The 26,462-nt window shown below is 37.7% G+C and overlaps 1 protein-coding gene across 4 annotated transcripts in view; it reads left to right on the top strand.

Annotated features, from left to right (window-relative positions):
- LRCH1 (leucine rich repeats and calponin homology domain containing 1) overlaps window positions 1–26,462 on the top strand; it is a 118,912-nt gene that overhangs the window by 49,553 nt on the left and 42,897 nt on the right. For all 4 annotated transcript variants that reach the window (XM_042868541.1, XM_042868540.1, XM_042868539.1 and 1 more), the window contains exons 2-9: window positions 5,814–5,958; window positions 8,844–8,970; window positions 13,431–13,536; window positions 14,056–14,192; window positions 16,517–16,644; window positions 20,199–20,283; window positions 21,506–21,611; window positions 23,050–23,162. In XM_042868541.1, coding sequence (XP_042724475.1) covers window positions 5,814–5,958; window positions 8,844–8,970; window positions 13,431–13,536; window positions 14,056–14,192; window positions 16,517–16,644; window positions 20,199–20,283; window positions 21,506–21,611; window positions 23,050–23,162 — 947 coding nt within the window. The remainder of the gene's footprint in view (window positions 1–5,813; window positions 5,959–8,843; window positions 8,971–13,430; window positions 13,537–14,055; window positions 14,193–16,516; window positions 16,645–20,198; window positions 20,284–21,505; window positions 21,612–23,049; window positions 23,163–26,462) is intronic.

Genomic DNA, 26,462 nt, shown 5'->3' with positions numbered 1-26,462 from the left:
AGGTCTTATCAAGTGCATCATCTCATGCTACTTCTGGCTTCCCTAGGCTTAGCACTGCTTTGGCTGCAACTGCAGGCAGATGAGAGAGGTTTTTGTGTTACACCTGAAAGAAGACTGGAGGAGGCACTTGTTTTTGCGTAGGTTTGCCTTGCTATTTCTGTGCTTTCCGTTCCTTACAGATGGTCTGGGCAGCGCTGCTGCAAGGGTTGGCCGGGTCTGTGAGGGCGGGACTCCCTCTTGTGGTAACATCTCCACCAGGCTTTGCACTGTGCTGCTCTCGGTGTTGCTTTCCTACAGCCTCCCTCAGTTCTCTCTCCGAATTCCTGCATTAAGACCCTTTCTGATAACTGCGGCCAATGTATGACTGCTATGGCAGTTGGCAGTAATGCATAGAATTCATAGAGCTCCGCAAAGTAATGCTTAGGTTTTGTGTGTGAAACAGCAGTGTCACTTCATAATCTGTTCAGAGTATTTTTCCACCAGAGTGCATTGGACACAAGGCTTGGCGGAGGTCTTTGCACTCACTGTGTTGTGTGTATAGCATCTCTGGCAGTAGAAGTGGCTGGTGACAGTAGGAGCTGGTGCATCTCCAGGGCATTACTCAGTGACACTGCCAGCTAGGAATGGGGAGTAGTGGGGATAAGATGTGCTGCTCTGCTCAATAACACCAAGTTTTAGAGTGTATCTCAGAAGCCTGCAACATCTTATAGTCATGCTGCAATGTTTTCACAGTTAACATATGGTATTTGTCTACAGAATAATGCATTCTCCTGCCACTTAGGTGGAAAATAGGCACAGTTTTTCTAATAATAGACCATTTGCCTTTGCCACAGCAAGTATGGGTGGGATGCCAACTTGCTGAAGGCCTAAAGTGCATTTAAGCAGTGATTTCAGTTGTCTGAGATGCAGTACCATCAGTTTGTGGCTTTAATTATCAGTGAAGGTACACTTGGCTCATATGGAAATGCAGGCCTCCTAAAAGACAGCTGAAAACATGGGAATGGTAAAAATGACAAAGCTCCATATGGTTGTATTGTGTGTTATATATGCCTTTTTAAAATGCATTTCCCAGTGTTTTTTCTTGCATAACTTTCCTCGCAATGTATTACTTAAATTTTTTGTCAATCTTTTTTTTTTTTTTTTTTTTTTGTCAATCCAATTCAGACATCTCATTTGAATACCTGGAATGGCATCTTAGTACAAATGCAAATACCTTCTTCAAAATAATTCCTGTTGTTTGTTTGGTAAGAGCTGAAGACTATAAAAAAAGGAACTTGGTGGGCTGTAGTAAAGGTTGTTTGGGTGATTTTTTTTTTTTAATTTTTTTTTTTAAGCATTCAATTTCTCAATTTTAAAACTCCATATCTAAGTGTCATCTTCTATTTCAAATATATGTCTATTATTTTTTTCGTGCTCAGTTGTGGACAAATTCTCAATTCCAACTTGGGCCTTTGGAAGGTTTTTTTTTTTTTTTAATACAATTTTATAATGTATTTTTTTATAATCTGAACATTTTAAATCACTGCTTTTTAAGAAACTGCATTCTTTAAAAAAACTTAGCAAAGATTTGTGACATAGAAGTGCACAGGCATATTTATTTAATGGATGACTGGCCTTATAGCTCTGTATGATCTACGAGCTACTCAACAAATCAGTTGCAAAGGTTGTGGTCAGCAGTGGGATGTCACTGGGGCTCCAAGAACTGCAAGCTTATGTCCTGAGGGTGGGCTCAGCAATCTCTGCTCTGCTGACAGCCTGGAGCCCCGTGCCCAGTCCCCAAACATGGCTTGGAGCCAGCTGTGAGTTGCTCCTTACTGGCCTCAAATTTTGCTTTTCATTGTTCACTCCCAGCTGAGGAAGTGCTCGTTTCGTGTAGTTCCTGTCCAGCTTCCAACATAGTAACATTTCTTTGTACAAAAGCAGTGTCGTTGCTCCAAAATTGGAGTGATTTCTTTTTTTTAAAGATCACGAATCCGTTTGATATTTTTCTTAGCTGATTTGCTTATTTTTTTGTGTTCCATTCTTTTATTTGAGAGTTTTAACAAACTTGTTTTTTGGCAGGAAGAGATGAAATAAAGCCAAATGGTGTTTGAAATAAAATACTGAATGAATAGTGTATTCCATGTAAAACACACAAAGCTTGCTCTGGTGCCCTTACCACTGCTGGGCTATTTGTCTGTGTTTGTGTTGCCTGTTCCATACTGGAATAACAGGAAGTAGTCACCTCGAGTTAAACCCATGTGTAGTTTTAGTGACCATTAATGTACCACAATGGATTCATTACTTTGTGGATTAGAAGCTGGAATCAGCTTAGTCAAAACTCCTTTAAAGTCTCCCAAGTCCTATTTGTCTGTTTCGTTCTATTTCTGTAGCAAAAGCAAGTCTCTGCAATAATGGCATTATTTTTAGTTGCCCTGAGGTGTTTTTTTTAATTAATGAAGCAAGGGTGTTGTGCAGCTTTGTGATTTGGAAATATGCAGTTGAAAAAAAAATACAGTAAAAAAAAAAAAAAACCCAAAAAGACAGATTTGCCAACTACTTCTGTATTTTAAAAATGTTTTCAAAAGCTGTTGTATAATAGTTTCTGCATTCTTCTCTTTTCTGGAGTTAATGAACCCAATAAAACATTTTCAAAAACTTTCTGAAAATGTTTTGAACTGTGACAGAAACAAAATGCAAACACTCTTTCTCATACAGTTCCAAGGACTGTGCAGTTTTGTTCAGGCTCAGCAATGACAAATTGTTTGTATTATAATTTAATTCTTAAGTATCAGAATATACCTGAAATACGTTAAGGCTAACTGTCAGGTGCAATACTTAAAGAATCATAGAATCACAGAATGGCCTGGGTTGAAAAGGACCACAATGCTCATCCAGTTTCAACCCCCTGCTATGTGCAGGGTCGCCAACCAGCAGACCAGGCTGCCCAGAGCCACATCCAGCCTGGCCTTCAATGCCTCCAGGGATGGGGCATCCACAGCCTCCTTGGGCAACCTGTTCCAGTGCATCACCACCCTCTGTGTGAAAAACTTCCTCCTAATATCTAACCAAATCTCCCGTCTCAGCTTAAGACCATTCTTAGACATAAAGAAGAACTTTTTCTCTCAGAGTTGGTCAGGCACTGGAATGGCTGCCCAGGGAGGTGGTGGAGTCGCCATCCCTGGCAGTGTTCATGAGGCGTCTGGATGAGGAGCTGTGAGATTTGGTTTAGTGCTTGTGGTAGCAGAGGTGATGGGAGGATGGTTGGACCAGATGATCTTGCAGGTCCTTTCCAACCTTGTGATTCTATGATTCTGTGATTCCCCCTTGACCTATTACTATCCAAAAGAATCAGAAGTACCTTGGTGTAAGTAACATCAAACTAATTATGTAACTTTCAGAAGTTTGTTAATGATGAGATACAGTATTGAGTTTATTTGCAGAATGTTTCCGTTACTTTTCAGCATTGAAAAGATGTGCTTTTATTCTTGGAATTTTTAAAGGCACCTAGAAGCTGCCAGGCTTTCTTCTCACCTGTATCATGTACAGAGGCTCCATTTTTGATTGAATAAAGCTAACCGAGTATTAAGTAAGAGTAGTAAATAAAACATACAGCTTTTCACAGAGTCAGAGTCGTAGGGCTTGGAAAGGACCTCTGGAAATCAGAGAATTCAGCCCCATGTTTCCTACAGTATGTTCCACAGGAAATCACACAGGCAGGTTTTGCATCTCTCCAGAGGAGACCACAACCTCTCCACCTTACTCAGCAGATATAATTCTTTTCTTATTATTGTTTAGGAAGCAACAGGAGATATAATACTGTTGAAATGAACTAAAACCTGTGATAACTTGACAATAATAAATAATGGACTTCCTCTGTTGTAAGTTAATTGAATTCCTTTGTTGTATACACATTGTGTCCAACACCCCAGTGTCCTGAGGGATAACAGGGAGGATTTTGTTTGCTATCATCTGTGGGCATTTTGTTTTGTCCTTCTTTACATTAACAGTCTTGAAGCCCTTGAGAACAAAGGATAGCATTAAGAACAATTTTTAAAATGTAAAAATTGTAATAAAAATAATAATACTGTGCTCTTTAATGTCTGTCAGAGGAACGGGATCAATCTAGATACTCTTCCATTTCTTGGAAGTCCAAGATTTTTTCTGGGATAAGGGAAAAGTAGTGTCAACAGATCATTTTATCTGATGTGAAAGGAAATGAGAACAGAATTGAAGCTGGGGCCTGGATGGTAGGCTGCAGCTTTAGTAGCACAGAGAGAAGTAACACTGTTGTGTTCCCAGTCTTAGCTATGTGTATTACTTCCAGAGGATCAAAGCAAAGGTGAGAGGCCACTCCTCGCGTGCCACCCAGATTCCTGGAGGTACTCTTCAGCCTAGGGCCGAGTTCCAGTTTACTCTTCAGAACCACCCTGCTCCATCCCTGCTCTGGATGAAATGATAGCAATGGTGTGGGGATGTCACTACAGAAAGTGTGGCTTAAAAAAGGGGAAGATTTTCTTTGAGACCAGATTGTACAGTAGGAAGATCTGTTGCACAATTCTTAGTCATAACATGTCAATCTTCTGTTGTTAGCTATATTTATTATCAGATATTATGGCAGCAGGGTACGGAACCTGCGTTCAGTTTTTTTTTGGAATGCCATGCTACATGGCAAACGGACAACATGAGAGGATTAAGCACTGAAACAGAGGATCACTGAAGACCTTTCTTCCACTTTAAAGAAAGGATGGCATTCACAGATTTCCTATCTCTTTGATTGCAGCAGCGAAGGAAAGTAGAAACAGAGGTAATGCTGCATCTAACCACCATCAAAGTCTCCTAAGACAAAGCAGAGCATTTCAAGCATTGCTGTTGTATAGGAACTTATGGGTGAATAATTTTGACAGAGGTGCTCAATTCATCCATTTACCATTTGAGTTAGCAGGACCGCTCTCCCTTTATGTACTTGTTGGCCATTGCTGTTATCTTGGTCAAGTTTGGAGTAGTGAGACTGGTTATTGATGGAAGTGAAGCAAAGTGGAGGCTGACAGGGGGAATGAAGAGTGATGAACTGCAGCTTGTGTTGCAGGAAACAGGAACAACGCCAAAAGTAGTAAGACTTTCCTAGTGGCAATAGTTTTGAGCTGAAACTGTACCTTTGTACAGCGAACTGAGCCCAACATGGCAAAATTATTAAGAAGATTTTTGAGCTTCTGCCAGTTTGTTCACAAAAGCAAAATTATTTTTATGATCCTGAAAAGATGAGATGCTCTAGAGGTGTGTCTGCTAAACTTTGGATCCTTCACCTTCTTGCAGTTAAAGAAAGTAAGCTTCAGAAGAAGCACTGAAGGATCAGGGAGGAAGCTTGAGCTAGTGGCAAGATACGAGGGGATCAACAAGATCCATTTTCCTTGTATCCTTTCTATCAGACACCAGTGTGATTGTATGAGTGACTTTTGTGTTGTTTCTGATGATAGAACATGGTTGTTCTTGCAAATCTGTGTATCAGTCTTGAGACATAATATTTGAGCTTTGGAGTATTTACTGCGTTGTGGTTTCAAGCATTTTCTCAGCATATTGAATCCTGCAAATAATTACTTTTTATTAGACCAAATAAATTTTAATTGAATGTTTGCTCTTTTATATACACTCTGTTCCATTTCAAAGTTCTAAAGGTTAGGGCTAGTTTTATTTTGTTTAATAAAATATTGGCTTTATTTGTTGTCTGGCTTTAGGATTATATTTATTTCCTTATATTAATAAATAAGCATAGTTTTTCAATATGTGTATTTCTGATGGTTAAAAAAATGTGTTTTCTCTCTTTCTCTTTTCAGATCTATCAAAGAACAGATTAACAGAGATTCCTACAGAGTTGTGCCATTTTGTGTCACTGGAAACACTAAATCTATACCACAACTGTATTAAAATTATTCCAGATGCCATAGTGAACTTACGAATGTTAACTTACTTAAATTTGAGGTAAGTTTGTCTACTACGTTTTCTGTTTAATTGCAAACGTGTCAGGAGTTTTTGTCTGTACTTTGTGTTCTTGGCACAGTTGACTACGTTTTTCTTTTCATTGCAAACTGTAATGCAAAAAAAGTCATTGCTTGTAGATGCAGCTCTCTATATGAAGACATTGTAAAGGCTAAAATGAAAAACTTAGCTATTTAAGGATGGACTAAGTAACATACATCCTTTCGCTTATTCTTTGAACAAATTGAGAATGCTAATTAAAACAGCATGGCTGGATTCTTTTCATTCCCACTTAATAATAAATTTTGTGAAGTTGGGTGTGCTTATTGTAGGGACAGAGGATCAAGGCTTTCCTCAAGGGAAACAGACAGAAAAAGTGTGATTTTTATCCCTAATATCCTCCTCTTATGACACACTTGTAATTGCTACCTTTTTTAGGAAGAAGTGACAGAGGATTAGACACCTCTGTCTCTCTTCCAGGAAAACTGTTTATGAATAGTAATCAATATTGAGAATGTCTATTGGTTAAAGTGCAACTGAATGTTTTTTTTTGCTTTTTGAGAGGATATATGTCAGTGCTTTTTCATCTGGGACAAGGCACGGAGGTATATTTGCAGTTGAGTATGTGTGGAAACTGTAATGATGAAGATATAATAATATGGGATTTAAGAATGAGGTTCATGTACCATGGAATTCTAATTTTGGTTTTAAAAACTGCAACAGAATAATGTGTCCTGAGTACATAGAATCACAGAATCACTCAGGTGGGAAAAGACCTTAAAGATCATTCAGTCCAACCACGACCTAACCATACTACCCTATACATACTACCCTGCTACATGCACACATGTCAAGAGTAGGACTTGTAGATTTGAAGTAGTGTTACAGTTAGATCTGCATAAAGAAATTAAGATGGGATGAAATCAAATTTGCATGGAACATCTTCATAAATTTATGAGTTAGAATGAATTATCTCAGTGCAGTGATGGAATGTGAGTCATCGCAAACCCAGAACACTCAAAAGTTGCTATCAGATATCACATTAAGTTGGACATTCTAAACAAATGGAAAATTTACAAGTTTTACTAATTAAAGATATTTCCCTCAGCTTAAAATCTCCTGAAATAATTTTATCTTTGCTTGGATATGACCTTCCTCAATACAAGTTGAACACAATAAGCAATCTGTAGAAGAGAGATTGATTTTGTAGCCATGTTTCTTCCCGGCAAGAAAATGGCAGCCAATCTAAAATGAGTATTTTTGTGTCTTGTACCAGGAAAGCCCAGATGTTAAACTGAGTTAGAAAGTAATGCCAAGAGATGAGTGGTATCCACAAAAGCACCAAAACTATATACGAGTTTTATTTAAGGAAATTGTTTTTAAGCAATGTGCTTGGCAGAGGTGTCTCACTGGTGTTCAGGAAAGCCTGTGAGTGATTTGGAGCTGATCTTGTTTTGCTAGGCTCATATTTGAATAAAGAAATATATGGCATGACAAGTAATACTTATTCTTAGAGATTAGGTCCTATATTCCCCTTGTTAGAGAATGCTGTTCCTTATACTCTCCTGTGAGTCCCAAAACATCGCTGATGAAAAAGCTCCCTATGAAAGTCTTATTTTTGTTGTATGACTTAATCAACATCTGGGAGTAATCATCTGAAATGTTTTCCCATGCAGTTAAAATAAATCATTTTTAATATCACAGAATCATAGAAATGCAGGGGTTGGAAGTGACCTCAAGAAATCATAGAGTCTGACCCTCCTGCTAAAGCAGGTACCCTACAATAGGTCACACAGGTAGGCATCCATACATTTCTTGAATATCTCCATAGGAGGAGGCTCTACAACCTCTCTGGGCAACTTATTTCAGTGCTCTGTCACCTTTACCACGAAGAAGTTCTTTTGCACCATAATACAGAACTGTCTTGTAGTGTAAGATTGTTGCAATCTACCCTATTTTCTTTGTTTGTTTTTTTCAAATGATGAAGGAAAATATGTTGAAGTATGTTGTCTATAGGTTACAGGGCTGGGAAGTAGGTGTTTTTACTTGCTCTTTTAACACTTCAATGAACTTTGTGAGATACTAAAGATGTACGTTTTTCTTGTTCTTTGGTTTTCCCGTTTTCAAGGTGAAAAATAAAGTTGTTCCCAATAGAGTGAAATGTTTGTTAGGTAGTCAGAATACGGTGATATGTAATAGCAATTTTTATGAATTGATGCTAAATTGCCTGGCTGCCTTCTATCAAATTAAGAGAGGAATAATGTTGTGGCTTATATTCATTAACCAGTGAACAGGAAGCAGATCAGGAGCAAAAAGGATGCATTTAAAAAGAGTATATTTTTTTTCTTCTGGACTTTGATTCCTTACAGAAATGTTCACCACTAAGTTTGGGATGTCTGTGAGGTTGGAGGAATAGCAACAAGTACAAAGAGATTTTCAACTATAAATGTATAAAAGGAGCTGGGAAAATAGCAAGTAAATCTGGAATTCTTTTTTGTTCATTTTCAGTTTAACCAAAAGCCATATAGAGTGTAGAGAAAACATAGGAATATTGAAATACCTGCTAAGTACTGCCTCAACTGAGTTTCTGGTGTTCGTTAGGAGGGGAAGCAGCTATTGTAGATGAAAATCACTTTTAAATTGTTGTTAAAGTGATATATTCTTTTTTCCAGAGTGGTGATTCTCCACTGACTGTTTAGTCAGTAATTGCAGGTATTTATGATCTACAAATGTTTTCCTAAAGATTGCAATTCCAAAACTTGCATGTTATCTGCAGGAAGTCTGACCCATCAGAATGTAGGAGTCATACAACTAAAACTTCATGCAAGTGTGCAGTGGAATGTCATTGGTGTTCTTGATGGTTGTTTTCTTTCTTTGTTTTGTTGCAGTCGAAATCAACTTTCTTCTTTGCCAGCTTGCCTTTGTGGTCTTCCTCTGAAAGTCTTAATTGCAAGCAACAATAAGCTAGGTTCCCTTCCAGAAGAGATAGGTCAACTAAAGCAGTTAATGGAACTGGTATGTTACTGATTTTGCTATTTTGTTTTTATTTGTATCTAACTAGAATCAATAAAATACTCTTTGCAAAGATGTTGGAACAAATGCCTCCTATAATGCCATATCGTATAATTTGACTTCTGCAGTGTATTGAGTAGTAACAGTAATTCCCTTTTTTTGCTCTTCAGGACTATTCTAAGTAACATTGCTGCCTTTGTTCATTCAAAACTCAGCTTGTATGTTTAATTTCTTTACCTGTTGTACTGAATACATGCTCTGGCACCTTGTTTTGCTGTGTTTCTGGTTCTGTACTTTCTTTCTGTACAGCTTTCTGCAAAGCTGTACTGTCATCCAATACCACCTCTCTTCTTCCCTTCTCCCAGTGCTGTCTGCTTACCACGCTGCATTCTGCTAATGAAACTGATCTTAGCAGTCTGTTTGCATTTTGTTTCACTATTTTTGTCATGCAACTTTGCTCAAACATCTGTCTAAACAGATTTACAGGCTATATTCCTCTCGGTTTTTCGAAGTTGACTGGATGACTACTATTTCTGCATGCAGTAGTATTGCATCTACAATACATTGTCTAACAAATGAGAATCAGAAAATGCAGAAATTATTTGATACATAACTTAAAATTTATTTAGTTATATATGGTTTCTAAAGTTATGTGTATGAAATTATGTATATGAGTGCTTCCCTTTCTTCCTCCTTTTATCTACATCTCTTTATGTTGTATGCTTCCTGAACTCTCTCTGGCACATGTGTAATGCCTTGTGATTGTTTCTGTTCACCTTGACCTCTCAGTTGGAAAACAATTTCTCATAAACAAACTGCCAGTTTATGCAGAGCAAAACAATGAAATGTGAACTTTCTCCCAGCTGCTGATATTACCATTGGCTGCACTTACCTTGTGCATCTTGTTGCTATCAGAAAGTACCTGCTTATCATACTGACATTTTTATAATAATAATTTCTCCACTGAATTCTTTTGAGCTAACCTTGCTTTAGGAGCCAGTGCTGGTCCTGAGTCCTCATATGTGAAGCAACAACTATGGGGCTTTCTCCTTTCTTCCATTTTTTCCTGTACAACACTTTGTTGTATCAGGCTTATACTATTTATTGTAATGAATCTGGTTTGGGGAGGGAAGAAGTTACCTTTTATATCCAAGTTAAACACTGCCAGTTCTGTTCTATTACTGTTTACTGATTCTTAGTAAGTATTAATAATTGATCTAGCAGTTTGAAGTACTTTTCTTAAGGGATTTAATCAGGTTACTGAAATTGTTTTGATTGAATTACCTTCAAAAACATGTCAGGCTGTAGCATTGTTTCTATTGTGCTTAAAATAGGTTCAGTAAGAAATTATAGGTCCAGTCTTATTTATGGCTGAGCAGTACTAAACACATCCTAACTTAGGGCGTAGAATGACTGGACAGAACTGTTAAACTGTTAAACTGAAGGGGTGAATAATAATTCTTGTTAGATTAGGTGTACTTCGGTTCAGATGCCCTCATTATTTAGGTTGGTTCTACCATGAGTACTTTGAACGTTTCCAATGAAATAAGTTGCATTATTGAGCTCGAAATGACTGGGATGAAGCACTGAATTGAGAGCTGTATCTGGATAGTTATATTTACCATCATGCAGCTTAGATAATAAAGTGGTTGTTATTCTAGAACGAATAGAGGGGAAAAAAAAGATTAGATCATGCTGCAGTTGTTGTTGCATGAAATGTTCAGCTGTGTGAGAGCAATGCCAGCCTGAATAACATGCAGGTGACACTACCAGGCAGCTCCTTGGCAGGGCATGCTCTTGTTTTGGGACACACACAGTGCTGATGCTGGCCTGGCCCAAGGGATCAGTCCTGAGAGGTGGCAGACACCAACTGCCTGCATTCGGTTCTTGGTTTACCAGCACTTTGGCAAGCATCAGATTTTCAGTGTTTTACAGCTTTTCCTAGGCTGCTTGCAGTAAATCTGAATGTACATAGCAAATGGTTTTTCTTTTTTAATCTAACTTTTGAAACAGGTTTTACTTCTGTGGTCACTCTGGAAAGGTAACAGCAGTTATGCTACAGGTTAAGTCAGGTCTTCCCAAATAATTGTTTTCTTCCTTCTCTTCTTTTTTTTTTTTTTTTTTTTTATTACATTTTTATGTTTAGAAGCATTTAGTAGCTGTGACATTGAATGACTGGTACATTAAGTAATGTTAATTTTTACATTTTCTTTTAAATTGTAGGGTAGGGTTCTTCTGTGTAGTCCGATAGTTGTCTTAAAGGCATTGAGCTGCATGCCACAGAAGTTGCTGTTAAATTTCAGGGAGCCTTACTTTTCTCTAATTGTGAGAAATTATCCATGTTGTCATGCTAGCAAATAACCAATGAGGACATAATGATGTTAATGCAAGAAGTCTGACCTTTAGCAAAGACTAGCCCTGTAACCTGAGTAGTAGTTTGGACTTGATTTCAACTATCTGTGGATGCCCATCAAGTGAAGTTCCAAACTGCTAATTGCCACATTTCTCCAAAAATGTAATTGGCTTGAAAAACACAGGCATTTGACTTTGGCAATAATGAAAGCAATATAACCAAAGTAATTGGAAAGTTTAAGGTAAACACTGTCACATATATACTCATAAAGTATAGTAAGTATAACTGGAAATAATATAATAGGTCTCTCTATTTATGCATAGTAATAAAAAATATATATAAATATCTGGTTAGATTAGTAGGATACAACTGTCTGCAGAGCTCTGGTGAGTACTGACATGGCTGTCATAAGAGATTAGTCTTTTTGTGGATGCTTTGAGGCTCCGCACTGTCAGACGTTCCTTTTGCACTTCCTTTAAAACTCTTCTTCCCTTACTTGTTCTGATGTGCATGTAAGTGTACTTGATCTAGAGTTTCTCTGCCACAAGGTGACTTTGAATTTCAATTTTTTGCTCTAAAGATGAGTGTCTAATAATAAACTCACTTAAAGTTTGTAAATTGAAAATAGGACAGTAAAGCTTTAAAAATAAATGATCTGGGGACATTGCAATTAACAGCACCATAGTTTGGATAAAAGAAGCACTCGTTAACTGGTGTTTTTAATTTCCTTGTCTTAAAGCTAAAATTCCCTGACTCTGTTTTGACAAGGGAAGGAAATTTTGGCAACAGTGAGATGATGAGAAGAAACACATCTGATAAAAAGAATGACATTGCCAGATCAGATCTTGCTATTACTGTTGTTTTGCATTAACTAGTTTTTAGAAGCGAAGGTACAGAGTTAATGTAATGCTTTTCACTAGTATTAAAGCAGCCATCTTCAAGGAGATGACTTGGAAGTCTGACTGACTTTGAGGAATTCTGTTGTTGAAGAGCTCCCATGTGCTGTACAAATCCATCGTCTGAAACAATCAAGAATGGCCATGAACCCTCTGAAAGGGGTATATAAGGATTTTACCCTTAATCTGTTGGGGAAAATTTGGCATTACACCCCACTTGGCTCTCATATGATACAAGGCTTTCTCTATTTTCTATTCAGAAAGTAACGTGGTTGAAACTGACAGATTACCTGGCATTTAGCCACAGGTTTCAATGCCCTTCTGATTCCATACTGGGTTTAGACAGTTTGGCAGTAAAAGGGATAGCTAATATGTGATAACTATCTTGTTTTAGACTGACTTAATCCAATAAGTTGATTTTTATTTTTTTAGAACCGATTAATGGCAGTTTTTTGTGATAACTTAATAGCGATAGTATCATAAAAATATCATACTTCACAGTAATGCTGGTGTATAGGAATTGCTTCCTTAAAACAATATTCACTTGCTTAGCAACATTCAACACCTTAAGCTTAGCTCAACTTTACAGTGGTTATTCCTTTGGAAATGCTAAAATGACCACTGGTTCCAGCACTCTAAAACCAGCTGAATTTAGACCTCAAAATTAGACCTGTTTAGAACCTGTCTAGGCTTGTAAGAATGAGCTGTTACAGTAATATGTTAAATAACTTGTAATTACAAGCAAGGCCTGCTCTATTTTAGTGTGGCCTGCTATTTGATTGAATACGTGCCTTCTCTGGACATTTTTCTGTTTTCTATTTATTTTTAACTTTTGCTTTAGTATTTTCTCTATAAGAATCTTTTTAAAACTCAAACTCACACAGTAACAGTTTTATACATCATCCAAATGGTTTCTAGTTTATATAATCATGTTGCTGAAATACATATGTGAGCAAAGAGGTAGAACGTGTTAAACAAACTGTTCTGAATGTTTGTACAGAATTCACTTTCAAAATTCACTTCTAAATAAATATTTGCTCTGGGCTGTGAATAACATGTAAATATTTTCTCACGTCTCACTTTGCCCACTGAAGGCAGGCTGCTGATAGTTGTGTGTTTTCAGTTCAATAAAATGTTACCCTGATAATAACATACTAGCTACAATTTCTCACTTTGCAGACAAAAGTTCATTATTTCTGTTTCTTTTGCTGTAGGATGTCAGCTGCAATGAAATCACAACTTTGCCACAACAGATAGGCCTGCTGAAATCTTTAAAAGAACTGAATGTCAGAAGAAATTACCTCGAAGTTTTACCCCAAGGTATGAGTTATGAAAAATCTATAATAAAGGCATTAGGATTTTTGGTATTTTGAAAGTCTTTAATTGTGTGAGTAAGCAATAATAGAAAATAACTACCTTGTGTTGAAATGTTTTCTATTTGAGTTCACTGTGTGTCTGGAGACAATAGCATTGAAGATTTTAATTAATTATCTTTATGATTCTAGGTATCTTAAGCTGCACAGATGCTTACCTGTGAATGCAGATAACTGTCAGCTGCTTCTAAGTGTTTTAAAATCTGTTGTCACTTGTGTTTCATTAACATTCTTTTCCTCTGTTCTATACAGAAAAACAAAACATTCCTGTCAGAATTTGTATTTTTTAGAAAGAGGGGGGAGGGGAGGAAAGAGGATATTATGTCCTGTATTTTATTACATGAGGAATAATAGTCCTTCTTTTTCTTTTCTGATGACGCAAATAAAAAAGTTTATTTAGAAAAATTATTTAATTACAAAAAATCACTGCAGCTATAATACCTCTTGTCTTTTCTATTGTTTTTAGAACTAGTACAGCTTCCCTTGGTGAAGTTTGACTTTTCCTGCAATAAGGTGCTTGTGATTCCCATTTGTTTTAGAAAGATGGCACAGTTACAAGTACTGCTGCTTGAGAACAATCCTTTGCAATCTCCACCAGCACAAGTAAGTAACATCTGTCATTTAAATTGTGCCTTAATATTGGGTGGATGATGACTTAGTCTATAAAATGTCAGCTTCTGCAATTGCAGGTATCTGAATTTGAGTAATGACAGGCATTAGCTGTGACTATATAAACAAGACAAAGTGTCCTATATTCTCTGTGTCTGTACACTACTTGAACCAATGCTGTTTTGAAAGATTTCCACTGTTAGCTACCTATTCATTTTGTTGCTCCTATCTCCATTTGAAACTTAATGTATATGTGTATAATTTCTAAAAGAAGGTTGTTGGGAAACTTCCTTGATAAATCATGGAATCATAGAGTAGCACAGGTTGGAAGGGATCCACAAGGTCTAACTACTGTCTCCATGCAGGACCACCCAAAATTCAAACCTGAGAGCATTTACAGTCAGTACTTGAACTCTGGCAGATTGGGATTGTGCCCTCTGGCCTGGGAAGCCTGTTCCAATGCCCAGCCTACCCTCTGGTGAAGAACGTTTTCCTGATAATCCAGCATGAGCATCCTCTGATGCAGCTCCATGCCTTTTCTGTGGGTCCTGCCACTGTCACCAGAGAGAAGAGATCAGCTCCTGCCCTTGCCTTTCCCTCGTGAGGAAGTTGTAGGCTTCCATGAGGCCTCTCTTCAGTCTCTCTTCTCTAAGCTGAACAAACCATAGGATTTCAGCAGCTTCTCATAGGTCTTCTTCTCCAAATCCTTCACCATCTTCATAGCCCTCCTTTGGACACTTTCTAACAGTTTTATGTTCTTCTTTTGTTGTGCCCTAAACTGTACACAGGACTTGAGGTGAGACTGCACGGACAGAGAGCAGAGTGGTGTGGTCCATTCCATTACCTGCCTAGCAGTCCATGACATGATTGGCTCTTTTGATTGCCAGTGCACACTGCTGACTCTGGTTTCCAACAACCAGAACCTCAAGATCCCTTTCTGTGGGACTGCTCTCCAACTTCTTGTTTCCCGCTCTCTATACATATCCAGGACTGCCCTGTCCCAGATATAGAATTGCTCTTGTTAAATTTCATGTGGTTAGTGATTGCCCAGCCCAGTTTATCAAGATCTCTCTGGGTGGCCTCTTTGTCCTTGAAGGAGAAAAATTTTGTTGGGCCCTGAAAACCAGCTGAAGCAGCAAATCCTGCAGGTGTTCAGAGCTGCCTGGGATTTTGTTTCCCTGGTCATGGTCTTCCAACTCGCGGTTCTGGGTTAATAAAAGCCCATTTCTAGAAAGTTTTTTGCTTTTATTTACTATGCATAATAAATACATATTCTGACAGCCTAGAACATAATCTACATGACTAATTTTTTTATTTTTTTTTTGCTCTATGTATGACAATAAATTTACAGTAGAGGAAATTAAGATCCTGTTACAAATGTAGACTATGCTGAGAAATGATCATAAATGGAACTTCTGTTTGCTGCTTAAGGACAACTTTGTTGAGTTACTGGACCCTAGATTCAAACTTGATCTAGTACACTTGTTTTAGATCAGCAGCTGTTGAAGTATTTGAGAGTTTTTATTACATTAGAGAAGCTCCTTTCTTTAACTAATCGTGGTGATGCAATTACTAAGCTCAAAACATAGAATCATAGAATTGCTCAGGTTGGAAAAGACCTTAAGGATCAAGTCCAACCACAACCTAATCATACTACCCTAACTCTAACAACCCTCCACAAAATTGTGTCCCTGAGCACCACATCCAAACACATCTAGGGATGGTGAATCAACCACCTCCCTGGGCAGCCTATTCCAGTGCTTAACAATCCTTTCTGTAAGGAATTGTTTCCTGATATCCAACCTAAACTTTCCCTTGTGCAACTTGAGGCGATTTCCCCTCATCCTGTCACCCAGGAAGCATGTGAGTTAGAGTGCAGTCAAAGAAAAGAATGTAAAGGCAAGTGAAATGCTTCATAAAGATGCTTGAACACCATAAAACCAGTATGACAGTGTGTAAAGGATGTATTGGTTAATTAAATGTTACTGCTGACTAATTTTGTAAAATAATGACTTAGTTTACAGTTGGCAATAGGCCTAAATATGTTTTATTAATCATAATTCTTTATGAGAGAATTTGGATTTTCTAAAATATAATACATTCTTTTGCTGTTTTCTCAGAGTATCCATACTGATGCACTCAATTGATTCGCTTGTTAAAGTTGTTCTTAATCATTTCTTTAAAAATACAATCCTGTTTTCCTTTACGTTATTTCTATTGTGACCTCATGAGTTGGTTTTCAAGTAGTTTTACACTAAGCGAAATTTGGAATACGTTTCCTTTTTTCTACATATAAACCCATCTTTTTTTCCTAACAGATTTGTACAAAGGGGAAGGTGCATATATTCAAATATCTGACAGTACAGGCCTGTCAGATTAAAACAGCAGACTCACTGTATCTTAATGCCATAGAACAGCCACATTTGCCACAACCTGTGGAAGAAAGGTACGAATAAAGATCAATCTTATTTTTTGCGTGTAATATTTATTATCTTGGAACAAAGTGAAAAATGGTTTTATCCTTAGCTTCTACAGTTTTTGTTGTTTAGGTTCCATTTAGACAGCTCTTTTCCAAGCAGAACTTTCTTTTGCTTTATTTTATTCTTATGAAACCCTTAGAAGGATTTAGAATAAAATATTTTTAACAACTGATTCTGATTAAAGTCAGCAGCATGTTAGGAAAGAGCTTGGAAGTAAGCCTTTGCTTAAATTTAACCTACTAGTATACTACTGGAATATATTGAAAGTAATTAAGAAGGTAGTATAACCTGGTGTTGGATCTTCATTGTAAATCTATTAATATACTAAAAAGAAATTCACTTCTTGCTTCATTTTGTGATATATGTGTTATTAGAGTTCTGTAATTCTGTTAAGCTTTTTTTCATCATAGAATCACAGAATGTCTTGAGTTAGAAGGGATCTTAGCCATCCAATTCCAACCCCCTCCACAGTGGGTATGGTTACCACCCACTAGATGGGGTTGCCCAAAGCTCCATCCAACCTGGACTTGAATGCCTCCAGGGGTGAAGCACCCACAGCTTCTCTGGGCAGCTGTGCCAGTGCCTCACTCACCTCCGGGTAAATAAATTCCTCCTAACATCTAATCTAATTCATCCAACAAAGGGAATTGAGTGAGTGTTGATATTCTTTTGAAGTGAAATTAAATTTTATTAATAATTTATTTGGCAAAATGAAAGACAGTGTCTTCAATTTCTTAGACCAAGAGAGGGAGATCCTTTTTATGGGAATCTTTGTAGCTAATTGGAAACTAAATCATAGCCAGCTCTTTCTTTGCCAGTGTGAGAAGTTTATATTAAACAACCATGGAAAAATTATGGGGATGCCCAGCAAAAACAAAATGTTGATGAAAATACAAACAGAGATGTTGCTAAGACTCTGAGGGATAAAAAAAAAGCTGTTTTAGAGTCACCCTATCAATATTCTGTTAAAGGTCTAGTACAGAAAGGATACCAGCTGATAACTAGCAGTTCAGTGTTCTGTCACAGAGAAAGTACTGAAGCTAAAATAGATGCTTGAGGATGTATTCTTACTGTTTAACCTTTAATTTTCTTATGATGTATTTTATTCAGTTAACGATTTGAATGTGTGTATATTTTGTTTAGTTGGAAAATATGATCCTTTGCTTTAGAGAATTATTTCACACTTCAAAAGGAAAACAACAACCTGGTTAAGATTTCCACAGTACTGATAAAAATCACAGTGTACTTAGATTCAAATAGTCTAACACATCACCCTTCCCCCTATATCTGCCCACCCACCCTGCCCCAAGCAAGAACAGCTGGAGGTTTACATCCAGATGGCTATTGAATGTCTCCAATCTTTTGAGTTTACTGATAGCAGATAATCAGAGATTAAGCTGAATCAAATACCTTCTTCATGTGAAGATTGTTAAAGCACTTTTCAAAATCGCTGTGTTAATCTCAATTTAGGTTTGCAACATTCAGAATTGCAAATGAGAAGGAAGTAAAGGAAAAAAAAATAGTTAACTGATAAGTGTATTCATCTATTGGTGTACTTTAAAATGAGCAGAGGTAATATTAGGCAGTAATAAAAATCCTGAAGAGATGGCAGTTGCAATTATTATAGTCATTTTCTGGAAATATTAAACTTCAAAATCTATTTTAAAGCCTCCAAAGGAGGTTTCTATGTTAATAATTACTCCAAGCTCCAGGGAGTTAACAGTTCATTTTTAATGGATTGATGGTTACTTTTAAATTAGTTGACTCCAGTTTGAGTTCAGCTAGTGTAGTTTTCTGTGACATGGCTAAATTACTTCAGTCAGAATCCTGTGCTACTTGGCTATTAGCTAAATATTTTTGTCCAGCGCACAGACAAAAGCAACAACCTTTATGATGGATTGTTCTGTTGTTTTCATTAATCCATAAGCTAATGAACCATTCCATCATCCTACTTTACTACTAGCAGACTGCAGATGTGTAGTTTGTATCCATACTAAGCTAGTTTGTAGGTCCTGATGAAATGCATTCTAGAGTCCTGAGGGAATTAGCTGATGTAGCTGCCGAGCCACTCTCAATGATATTTGAAAAGTTATGGCAATCAGGTGAAGTCCCTGATGGTGACTGGAAAAAAGGCAGCATCACATTCATTTTTAAGAAGGGAAAAAGGATGACTCTGGGAACTACAGACCTGTCAGTCTCACCTCTGCCCAGAAAGATCATGGAGTAGATCCTCCTGGAAGCTGTGCTAAGGCACATGAAAGGCAGGGAGGTGAGTAAGGCCTTTGAAATGGCACCCCAAAACATTTAGCTCTCCAGATTGGGAATATGTGGATTTGATGGGTGGACTGTTTGATGGACAAAGAACTTGCTTGCAGTGGATCAAGTCCAGAGAGTGGTGGCCAATTGCTGAATGTCTGGATGGAGATCAGTGATGAGTAGTGTCCTGCAGGAGTCAGTGCTGGAACCAATACTCTAGTGTCTTCATCAGTGACGTTGACAGTGGGGCTGCATGCACCCTCAGCAAGTTTGCAGATGACACCAAGCTGTGCGATGCAGTCAATACACCAGAGGGATGAGATGTCATCCACAGGGACCTGGAGAGCTTTGAACAGTGAGCCCGGGTGAATCTCATGAGGTTCAACAAAGCTAATTGCAAGATCTTTCACCTGCCTCAAGGCATCCCCTGCTACCAATACAAAACAGGGAAAGAAAGGATTGAGTGCAGCCCTGCCGAAAAAGACCTGGGGGTACTGGTAGATGTTAGCTGGACATGAGACAGCAATATGCTCTCACAACCTAGAAGGCCAATTGTGTCCTGGACTGCATCCAAAGCAGTGTAGCCAACAGGGTGAGGGATGTGATCCTGCTCCTCTGCTCTGCACTGGTTAGACCTGACCTGGAGTACTGCGTCCAAATGTGGAGTCAGCACAGGAGAGACACGGACCTGTTGGAGTGGGTCCAGAGGAGGGCCACAAAAATGATTCAAGGGATGGAACACCTCTCTTATGAGGACAGGCTGAGAGCTGGGGCTGTTCAGCATGGGGAAGAGAAGGCTGTGAGGTGACCTGAGTGCGGCCTTTCAGTATCTAAAGGGGAGCTACAGGAAAGAAGTGGACAGACTCTTTAGCAGGGCCTGTGGTGTTAGAACAAGAGGAAATGGCTTCAAGCTTAAAGAGGGCAGATTTAGGTTGAACATAAGGAAAAAGTCTTTTAAAGTGAGGGTGGTGAGGCACCGGAACAGGTTGCCCAGTGATGTGGTTGATGCCCCATCCATGAAGACTTTCAAGGTGAGGCTGGATCAGGCCCTGGGCAGAGTGATCTAGTGGTGGTGTTCCTGTTCACTGTAGGGGAATTGGACCAGACATCCTTCAGAGGTCTCTTCCAACTCAAAGGATTCTATGACTCTATGATTTCTTCACTGACATTGATAATTGTTGGAATTTTTCTCGAAGTGAAAATGGGACAGAATTCTAACTGTACATGCTGTGATACCTTTCAGTTGTTTTCTGTTCACATCTAGCATTGATGACCTCTACCCAAGTAAAAAGGACTCGGATTCAGGTGTTGGTAGTGACAATGGTGATAAGCGTTTGTCAGCAACAGAGGTAAGTTGCCCCTTTCTCCACACTCTTATTTCTTAATAGGTATAGCTACATTTTTAGCTATGAAAACTGTGCAACCACGTCCATGGCATGAATTTATCACTCATAAAACTTTAAAACAAAGATAAAAGAAGATTGGGATTTTTTTCCAGTTTTGTATCCATGTTTTTGGAAGATAGCAGTGAGATACTTGATGACAAATTACTAACACCAGTAGAAAAAATTCAGTACAATTTTCAGCCAGTTTTAAGTGATAATCTAGAAAATGGAGTCCAAACCAGAATGCTGTCTACTCGTTCCAACCAAATAAATGTTATACAAATGTTGTATGTCTGGCTCCTAGTTTCCTCTTCTGAATTTTTCATGTGGGAGATTAACTTGAGTTCGTATTCTCAGTGCTGATATGTTCTGTGGTGTTGTGGTTATGGAAGTTTTCTGGAGAGCAGGAGCTTCAGAATTTTTGCGCATCTTCATGTGCATCTATGCTGTGTCTTTCCGTTCTCTGGCAGTTAGGCAGTGCTGGAAATAAGCCTTCTGAATTTTTCTTGAGCTATTTTGTGTGAGTGGGCAAAGAAAAAGGTTGACTTCCTGAGAGTGATGTTGTACTAAGCAGTTACAGCTACAGTTACATGTTTCCTAGAATTTCTTTCTGAGGCTCTACTCAGCTGAACAGAGCACTAATTCCTGGGAAGTCTTTTCTTAGGTATTCAAATGAGCAGTTAGTTGGACTTCATAATAATTATAAATAAGTAAGTAACTTGTACTTCAGTAAGAATCTTTCTGAAATGTATAATTAAAAGAATTTGTGGTCTGACTCAATGAGTATAAAAGAATAGTTTTCTTCCTACTTTAAAAAAAAAAGCAAAAAGAAAAAAAAAAGCAATAATTTTCATGTATTTTTCTCTTCCTTTGAGGAAAAATCTGTTGCTTTTGACACTTGTTTGGAAAGAATCAAGCTTAGATACTGAATTTGCAATTCTGCCAAAGCAAATAGAAAATGAATCCAGTTATACTCTGTTAAATACAGGAACACATATAAACACAGTGGTTGCCAATTATTTGGGAAAGCCTTTACATAACTGTAAGAACATGCAGTCCATTCAAAGAGGCTTAGAAACTACTCTGCTGTTATTGCAGTTCCTGAAGTTGTTAGCTTTTTAGTGAAAGCATGTATTTTTATCAACCTTGGATTTAGTGTGAAAATGTTTCTCTGACTTCTTCTTAGCCGTCTGATGAAGATACTATCAGCTTTAATGTTCCAATGTCAGACATCGTGGAAGAAGATCAGGTTGTAAAGGAAGATTCAGGTCACCATGCTAACTCAAGAAAAGGTTGGAATGTCAAAACTGTGGAGGTTAAAAACAGGAAATTTCTGTTGATAACTGCATAAGACTGTAAATGGAGTCTGAAAATGTCACAGCACAGCGAGTACTGATTAGTCTTTCTAGTCTTCTGTCTAAAAACAGGAACTTAGAACCATTGTGGTTACCACTGTTTTTCACTGGAATATTCATTGTTTGTTTTTGCTCTGGATAAATACCTTAAGTTGCTTTTCTTGCTGATATTATAATCAATCAGTAAGAATTTTTACAATTAATTTCTTCGTAGTAAATGCCTTCTTATCCAAGAGGCTTTCAAGTATGCCTGTGCAGTCATTTAAAACAGAAAAAGGTTTTACTTACACCAGTTTTAAACTATACCGAATTGAGTATAGTCATTTTTGGTGATGGTTTCAATGAACTTCTTGCACCTTGTCTCAAGGGTTAATAAATTCTGTTTCTCATCAGGGGAAGAAAAATGAGAATCAATCTGGTCTAGAGGGAGGTGTCCCTGCCTATAGCAGGGGGTTGGAACTACATGATCTTAAAGGTCCCTTTCAACTCAAATCATTCTGTGATTTTAAAACACACTTCCAAGTCAGTAATCTCAGTGTCTAATAACTTTGTCAAGTACCAGCTCAGATTCTGAATTAGCAGTGTATAAAAGTGGAGTGACAGTGTGTGTAGTTATATCTATATTTTATTGAAGTTACACCTTCATTAATGTTACTTATGTACTGATGAAAGGTGATTCCTCATGATCTGCACATACTAATGATAAGTTGCAGGATAATATCAGTGAGCTGGACACCGTGTAAATAGAAATCAGCATTTCATGAATGCTTCATGCTAGATTAAATGAATTTCAGTTGAGATTCTCATCAGAATGTAGTAATATACAACTGATATAGTAAGACTAAGGGATCAAACTGTTTCAAGCAGGAGAATTAAAGGTGTATATAGTCCTAGAAACAGTGTAGTTAAACAGTAGATTTGCCTTGTTTGCAAGGCTGAATCATTGTGACCGACTTCTGCTGAGAGTTTTGGATGTTTGTTGCACATCATAACTTCTAAGTTGCATAAAAAACTGCTAGTCAGTGACTGAGACACGACTGTCCTGAAATAATTCTGTAGCTTTCCAACTGTGTTCTCGTACCAGTACTGGCAAGGCATGTTTCATGTAGTTAAAAACTGACGCAATCAGTGCTTGTTGTGCTGTTTTTGATATACAGCTGTATTGAGCCAGGGATATTGATTTATTAAAACTTTGCAATGAATGGACATCTCTCCCTTGAATGCAACAGTCTCCACTTTTTTGAGGCTTTTAAATATGATTTGAACTTAAACTTGAGTTCATTTGGTTTTCAGCTCATAATTTTAGTGTTCTCGTGAGTAGCAAATTTTCTGCTGAACCGGAAATAATTTTGTCTTCTTTTGTTGTTGTTTTCAGTGGAATTCCATCAGGGATCTTCTCACTTGATTGTCAACGATAAATCAAGAGAGACAGGAATCCGGCTTGATGAATCAGATGCTCTTACTACAGAATTCATGAGCTACATTAAGGCAAGTGTGTGTTCAGTTCTTAGTGGCAGAAAATATTTTCACTGCTTTCCTAAGCATAGAGCAATCAGGAGTGAGGAACTGCAGACATTTTAATGTATAAAACACCACAGTTAATATTCATTGTCATAAAAGACGCAGAATGCAAAAATAGATTTATAATTATAATTGATGTAGTGCAAAGCTAGAATAAGACCCATAGAAATGAACAGTGAATCAGTAGTAATTACCACTGTGTGGGAACTCAAGAAATATACTTTATTATGTAGCAAGAACTGCCGAATAGTTTATTTATTTTTAAAAACATAATTAGGTAAGTTTTGAAAGATTGTAATGAAGTTTCAAGTGCGTACTTTTTATCCTGACATTTATTTGCTGGATATTTTTGCTCAAAATGTTGTAATGCAAGAAGATATTTAAGAAAGTGGTGTTTTGTAGCGTTCTTGTGGAAGTGAAGTCTCTACTGGATTTATAGACCAGAAAAGATTTTTAATATATATATTTCTGGACCAGTTTTCTTCTTTTGTGGATAGTTTTGAGGAATGTGAAGAGGCTGTGTACTATCTTTGTGTTGTATCACTTACTGAAAAATGTGTGCTGAAAGGTAATACTTGGAAAGAGAAAACTTACTACCTTTCAGCTTCTTGGAAACAGAAAAAAAAAAAACCAGTCTGTTGGTTCTGAAAAAAAAAATCTCAATTTGTGCAACTTCTATTTTTTTCTAGCAACAAAACTTCACAGATCCTGTTTTACTGTTTCTAGCCTCTGAGGTGACAACCTCCTCTGTTAGTTATCAGGAAACTTTATTTACTCAGTGCATACACTTGTTGCTTGTTATTTCTATTACTTACAAGTACAGATCTGAACTCAACAGCATTTATGGTCACAAATGATTTATTGCCTAAAACTTCACTGACTGTAAGAATTATTTATGCTGAGTGTTTAGGACATAATGAGTTACCTTCTATTGGCTTGTTCTTTAGTGATTTCTTTACTAAAAGCTTGCTGTAAAAAGGTTAACACATTGTAGGTTTCCTGCATAAAGATTTTCAACAAATGTACACATTTGAGGTGAATAAACTAGACAGAAGGGGATTAGAATGTTTTCATCTTCTTTTGCAAAGGTAGAAGTACAGACATCTGAAGTTGACTGATTATATTCTGTATGTGCTTGTTATTTGCTTGTTCTTGTACGTTCATCATCTTGATTCTCCTTAGCAAATACTATTCCCTTGGGAATAACCTCTGTCATGTAATAAAGTAGTATGATGTGAAATAATGTGTAGCGGGACAGTGGTTCAGTAAGGGAAGCTACTGTATTGAATGTCAGTATGACAATATTGCCAAAGCAAGCTCTTGGAATTTTCTGTTACCTTCTTAACATTATGGCAGTTGAGAGCAGTAGTTGATGACTTGAACAGATAAGTGCATTTTTTTTTTTTTTTTTTACCCGAGGATTTTGAACCTCGGGCATTTTCTTTTGGAGATTTGAGTCAGTTGTATTCTTTGGTTTATATGTGCTCATGTACTAGCATGCATTTTGAGACTTCTGAAACTGAATTTCTGGTTAACAAAAAAATAGCAAAGCAAATGGTATCCTGGGCTCCATCAGAAGAGGGGTGGCCAGCAGGAGGAGGGAGGCGATTGTCCCTCTCTACTCTGCTCTTGTGAGGCCCCATCTGGAGTACTGTGTCCAGATCTGGAGCCTTCAGTAAAAGAAAGAGAGGGAGCCATTGGAGAGGGTCCAGAGGAGAGCCACAAAGATGATCGGGGGACTGGAGCACCTCTCCTGTGAAGACAGGCTGAGGGAGCTGGGCTTGTTCAGTCTGGAGAGGGGAAGGCTGCAGGGTGACCTCATTGCAGCCTGTCAGTACCTAAAGGGAGCCTACAAATAGGAGGGGAATCAACTCTTTGAAAGGGTAGATAACTGCAGGACAAGAGGAAATGGTTTTAAGTTGAGGGAGGGAAGATTTAGGTTGGATGTCAGGGGGAAGTTCTTTACAGAGAGAGTGGTGAGGTGCTGGAACAGGCTGCCCAGAGAGGTTGTGGATGCCCCGTCCCTGGAGGTGTTCAAGGCCAGGTTGAATGGGGCCTGGGCAGCCTGGTCTGATATTAAATGGGGAGGTTGGTGCCCTGTGTGTGGCAGGGGGATTGGAGATTCATGATCCTTGAGGTCTCTTCCAACCCTGGCCATTCTGTGATTCTGTGAAAACGTTAAATCAATACCAGAGGCAGTGGAGAAGAGTTCAGGCTTGGTAAATCTGTAGTTTTCGTAAGTTATTCCTGATTTGTAAGGCAATATCTATTTATATAAATATGTCAGAGGCTGAGATTTGCCTTCTAGAACAATTGCTAGTTTTTTTTAATGTGTCCTTGTTATGGGAAAAATCATATGATTCATTTCTGTATCAGTAACTTGAAAAAAAAGAGTGAAGAATGGCTTTATTTGTTCTACTAAGGATTGTTACTGGAAAATGTGTCATCCTTGGGGAATGTTAAAGGAGCTGGTATACCCTTCAGTGACACATCTCACAGAACTGGATAGTGTTTATTGGTACAGGGTGATGCGACAGATGTGCCAAGCCCATGACACAAAAAAAGGATAGGCTTGTTTTCTGCTGTTTATTCTCTATTTCTATAACTACTACACTTCTACTCATAGAGCTTCTGTCTTTAGTGACAGCTGAATTATTTCAGTAATTCATCCAAGAAAGAGAAATTTTCAAAGTTTCTTTCTTGTTAAGATTGTAAATGAAAGCATAAGTAAGGGACTTCAATTTTCTAACATGTAGCATTTCACAGTTATGAATAGAATGGAGGCTGTGATTTATTCCTACACTGAATCCCAAATAACAGGCCAACTGATTTGAACTGTAGCATGTCAGTTTTGTTTTGATTTGATTTTTTTAAACAGAGCTGTTAAAATTACCAAGTAGGAATCCTATTAATAGTTATGGATTAAATACATAATTGTTAGTTTGTCTGTTTGGAATTTCCTTGCTCTGTAAATGTAGCTTTATGTGGGAGGAGAGTAAATAAGATGAGAGCTAGAGTCGTGCTCAATTGAACCATTGTTGGCGTACACGAGAAAGGCACAAATGAAATCTGGGGCATAGAATGAAGAATTCTCATGCTACTTGACTTTCTTTTTGCAGTTAAAGGAGGGTAAGGGCTGTTGACCTCAATAAAATCTCAACAATGAAAATAAGATCATGTAATGAGTATCTTAAAAGGGGATAGAGTGAGATGTGAAGCAGAAGTGTTGGATTGCTTCAACTAGCCACCCTGAACTGTTAAATAAAA

This window comes from Lagopus leucura, unplaced genomic scaffold (genome assembly GCF_019238085.1).
Source record: "Lagopus leucura isolate 7727_CA_CO unplaced genomic scaffold, USGS_WTPT01 Super-Scaffold_100001, whole genome shotgun sequence".
Lineage (NCBI taxonomy): Eukaryota > Metazoa > Chordata > Aves > Galliformes > Phasianidae > Lagopus > Lagopus leucura.
The sequence above is the reverse complement of the archived record's forward strand: the minus strand, read 5'-3'. Positions and strand labels throughout refer to the sequence as shown.